At 49.9% G+C, this 4,286-nt stretch overlaps 1 protein-coding gene across 1 annotated transcript; it reads right to left on the bottom strand.

The window, feature by feature from the left end:
• Window positions 1-415: 415 nt before the first annotated feature.
• Window positions 416-2,182, bottom strand: LOC119283946 (glutamate decarboxylase 1-like). Its single transcript, XM_037563282.1, has 5 exons — window positions 2,097-2,182; window positions 1,781-1,985; window positions 1,481-1,681; window positions 862-1,383; window positions 416-766 (listed from the first exon to the last, which is right to left on the bottom strand). Exons 1-5 carry the CDS (start codon window positions 2,180-2,182, stop codon window positions 416-418), a joined length of 1,365 nt encoding a protein of 454 aa, XP_037419179.1.
• Between the last annotated feature and the right edge of the window lie 2,104 nt (window positions 2,183-4,286).

Genomic DNA, 4,286 nt, shown 5'->3' with positions numbered 1-4,286 from the left:
GTTGTACTGCCATGATTGAAGATGAATAGATTGGAAATTTTTTCGAAAAAAAACAACAGACTTTTGCAGAAAAAGAAAAATAACCTCGTTTTTTACTTTCATCCGAATGCAATTTAAGTGGCTCGCTCTCAACATAAACAAGAGAGAGAACACAACACCATCCATGGTTTACTTTGTAATAAAATCTTTATAGCTTTAACAGAAATACTACTATCACTGCAATGCAACTGTCAAAGTCATAAAAGCCACAGCAAAAATTTGGTTACGATAATCTGCCTAAAACAACCTCTTCTCAAAAAAAAAAGTGCCTAAAACAGCCTAGTACCATCATAGCTTTTTTTACTCCAAAAGGCAAGATAAGATCGGTAGTTTCCCACCATGACTGGATTCTGGAGACTCTAATCGTCACTGCTTATTACTGGCAGACGCTGTTGGACGGGAGCGCGTCGAGCTGGTTCATGACGGTGTCGATGTGGAGGACGAGGCGCTCGGCGAGGGTGCGACTGAACTCCTCCCGGATGACGACGCGGAGCACCGTGACGTGCTGCGCGTCGGCGGGCATGGTGTACGCCGGCACGATCCAGCCGAAGCGGCGCAACATGTCGGAGACCTCGAACTCGTCGTGGCGGGTGTGGTCCTTGAGGGAGAAGGCCACGAGCGGCACGCCTTGGTCCTTGGACACGATGTTGAAGCGGCCCGTCCTCTCCAGGCCCTCCTTGACCACCATGGCGTTCTCCTGGCAGTTCTCCATGATGTTCCTGTACCCCTGCATCCATCGTGTAATTAAGATGACAAATCTCCTCCCGATCAATGGATGTTTGAACTGCGAGTCCTCATGAGCCGGTAGCTAGGTATAGTTACCTCGAAGCCTTGGCGGATGAACTGGTAGTACTGCGCGATGACCTGGCTGGAGCCCTTGGAGAAGTTGAGCGTGAAGGTGGGCTGGTCGGTGCCGAGGTAGTTGATGTGGAAGACGAGGTCGTCCGGCAGGTCGTCCTTGGTGCGCCAGACGCACCAGCCGATGCCGGGGTAGACGAGGCCGTACTTGTGGCCGCTGACGTTGATGCTCTTCACCCACGGCAGCCGGAAGTCCCACTCCAGCTCCGGGTACAGGAACGGCGCGATGAAGCCGCCGCTCGCCGCGTCCACGTGGATCGCCGTCTCCCACCCTGTCTCCTTGTTCTTCTCTTCGAGCAGGTCGTTGATGCGCTTCACGTCCTCGAACTCGCCGTTGAGCGTCGAGCCTAGGATCGCCGCGACGCAGATGGTGTTCTCGTCGACCATCTCCACCGCCTGCTCCGGGTCCATCACGTAGTACCCCTCCCGCAGCTTCACCTCCTTGAGCTCCACCTCGAAGTACCTGGCGAACTTCTCCCAGCAGACCTACGTACAAGAGCATTACAACCTAAATCTCAACTTGCACCTCAAAGGACAGGAATTCTCGGCTCTCAGTTTCATGAATTCGTGAGCTAGGAGTTACTTGGACGTTGGCGCCTGTGACGATGTTGGGCTTGTCGAATGGCTTGCCCTCGGCCCTGCGCTTGTTCTGCCACTTCCTCTTGAAGGCCAGCCCCGCCAGCATGATGGCCTCCGATGAACCCACCGTGCCCACGCCCACGGCCGTCTCCGACTCACCCAGTGGCGCGTGGAAGAGATGCGCGATCATGTTCACGCACCGGTTCTGCAATGCCCCCGCACAAAGTTAAAAACAACTTCTGTGAGGCTGCAGGTCAAAGCAGAGATCGACTGGTAAAATTAAAAAAAGGACTACGTAAAGTACCTGGAACTCGGTGGTGACGGGGTACTCGTCCATGTCCACGTAGTTCTTGTTCATGGAGGCCATGACGAGCTTGTCGCACTCGGGCTCCATCCACGTCGTGACGAACGACGCCAGGTTCAGCCGCGGGTTGCCGTCCAGCATCAGCTCATCGTTGATGATCTGGTACGCCGCCTCCTTGGGGATCGACTTCTCCGGCATGTGGTACCTGCACGCACGCAACGGATCCACCAGCCGGTCGATTATAGGAAAAAATAGGCCACGAGAACGTCGAGCAAGAAGAAGAACAAGCCATGCATGCATGCATGCGCGTATATACCTCGGGAGAGACGACCGGACATAGCGCGAGGCGAACGTGGAGTGCACCGACACGTCGGTGTCCGAGACGGCCCGGGAGAGCACCATGGCTGCAACCACCGTGTGAGTCGACCTAGCTACTCGCGTTCTTGGCTCTAGCGAAGCTGGCACTTGATGAATCAGCAGGCGCGATATGATGCGACGATTTTGGTGTGCGCTATGGCGGAGGCGACACCCCGGGTATATATACGCGGACGAGGGACGACGCGTGGTGCAAACATGGAAGTTCTTGGCCGTGCGGTGGTGCGTTTGCCATTGGCCTCGTATTGAGACACTTTCAGAAGGAAAGGCTAGAAGAGGAAGGAGAGAGTCAGGCTCAGGCCTGGTCCAGGAAATATTCGCCTTGTGCCGTCAATAGGCAAGAACTAGCAGCACGGGGGAAGACTGCCTTATATTTGTGGTTAAACATGAACAAAGCTTTTTTTTTCGTGAGAAAACTTCTAATCTATCATCATCGATCATGATAGTACAACGAATACAAGAAATAATAAAAATTAGGTCACATCCAGATTTGTAAAACACCTAGCGACGAATACAAGCACTAAAGCAAGCCGAAGGGATGCCGCCGTCATCACCCCTCCCTCTTTGGAGCTGGACAAAACTTGTTGTAATAGACAGTCGAGAAGTCTTTATGCTAAGTCCCTATAGGACCAGCACACCAGAACAGCAACCACCGCCGTTGGAAAGATGCTTAGATCAGAAGGATCCAAACTATAGACACATAAACAAAGACTGGATCCATGTAAATCCACCAAAGGCAAATGCCGACCGAATCCCATGAGATCCGCCGGAGACAAGTATCCACACGCCCTCAGATGATGCCATAAGCACCACCGGAACAGGGGCTAAGCGGGGAGAAACTTATTTCATCTTCAAAGAGCCGCCGCCGTCTCATCTCTCTGAGCAAGACACAAACCCTAAGAAAAACATCTAGAAATGAAGTCCTCCCACCGGGAATGGCCGAGATCCACCAAACCTCCATGTCTTTAAGGCCACATGAGACGAGGCAGACCGGTGCTGGTGCCGGCAGGAGGCAGAAGGAACACTAGCAGCGGCTAGGTACGAGGGCCTCCTGAACAACAAAGCTTTTTTTGTACACCACACGAACAAAGCTTGAAACTCATGTCAAACAACAGATATTTTTTTGCGAGAAAAACAACAGATCTTTTTGGCCGAAAAATGTTAAACAATAATTCAACAAAAAGCTTATTGTGTTTTCTCGAGGGAACACCCTTTGGTGCGTCCAATTCCGGATGCCAATCTCAAAGCAATGAGGGTGGCAATCTTGTTCGCCCCCAATGCATCCTCCTGAGAGAATGACGCGAACATTTGCTCTCATATACTCTTTTAAGGAAATGACCCCGTGTGTAGCATGACACTCCCTTATGATGTAACATGATAACATGATAACATGATAATTACTGACGCATCTATGTGGCATGATAATTCGAGCTGTTGTAGCTTGGAAATTGGTGAGCAGGTGGGCAACTCACCTTTTCTTAGCCTGGCATTTCTCTTTGCCGCAGCATGACAAATACCTAAAACGCATGCCAATTTTCGCTGCTGCAACATGGCAAATCCTGGAGCCTACGTAAATTCCAACTGCTATAACATGATAATTATTATTTTTAGCATGATAAATCTCTTTGTTATAACATGGTAGTTCCTGCAAACATTCCACGTGAGTGATTTTTAGGGGAACACTTACTGTTGCAGCCGTTCACTCGAATGAGCCTCCTAGAATGAAATATCGTTCGCGTCAGGGACACCAGGGAGGACACGTTCTATCCCTGTAAGAATCTTAATTCAAGACAACACTTACATATTTTAGTTATATACTTGTACTGCCTGTCTGTACACGCCAAGCATGGCCAAAGTCAGTATTCCACAAAATAAAAGCATTGGCAATACAAGGTGCACATTGATCTAACATAACAATGGTTCTTCATCTAAATAACCATCCTATCTGCTCCTAGTGCTTCCCTTTTATTTTTCATCGATTGTTCTTTTCATTCTCTTAGCTACATATCAGTGTTGGAGCTATATGTGAATGTCGGTGCATGGAAGTTTGGAGATGGGGTGGGGTTACGGGAAAATAAGACAATTTACTTCAATTTAGGTCCTGAAAAAAGCCTCAATGATTTCTTCTAGG

This window comes from Triticum dicoccoides, chromosome 4A, assembly GCF_002162155.2.
Source record: "Triticum dicoccoides isolate Atlit2015 ecotype Zavitan chromosome 4A, WEW_v2.0, whole genome shotgun sequence".
Taxonomy (NCBI): Eukaryota; Viridiplantae; Streptophyta; class Magnoliopsida; order Poales; family Poaceae; genus Triticum; species Triticum dicoccoides.
This window is presented reverse-complemented; position numbering and strand designations above follow the sequence as displayed.

Bases quoted from the DNA above. Each gene is read 5' to 3' on its own strand.
- LOC119283946 (XM_037563282.1), bottom strand. From the start codon at position 2,182: ATGGTGCTCTCCCGGGCCGTCTCGGACACCGACGTGTCGGTGCACTCC. The intron at 1,682-1,780 runs GTACTTTACGTA...GGGGCATTGCAG, and splicing joins CCGTCACCACCGAGTTCCAG to AACCGGTGCGTGAACATGAT. The intron at 767-861 runs GTAACTATACCT...CGATGGATGCAG, and splicing joins TCATCCGCCAAGGCTTCGAG to GGGTACAGGAACATCATGGA.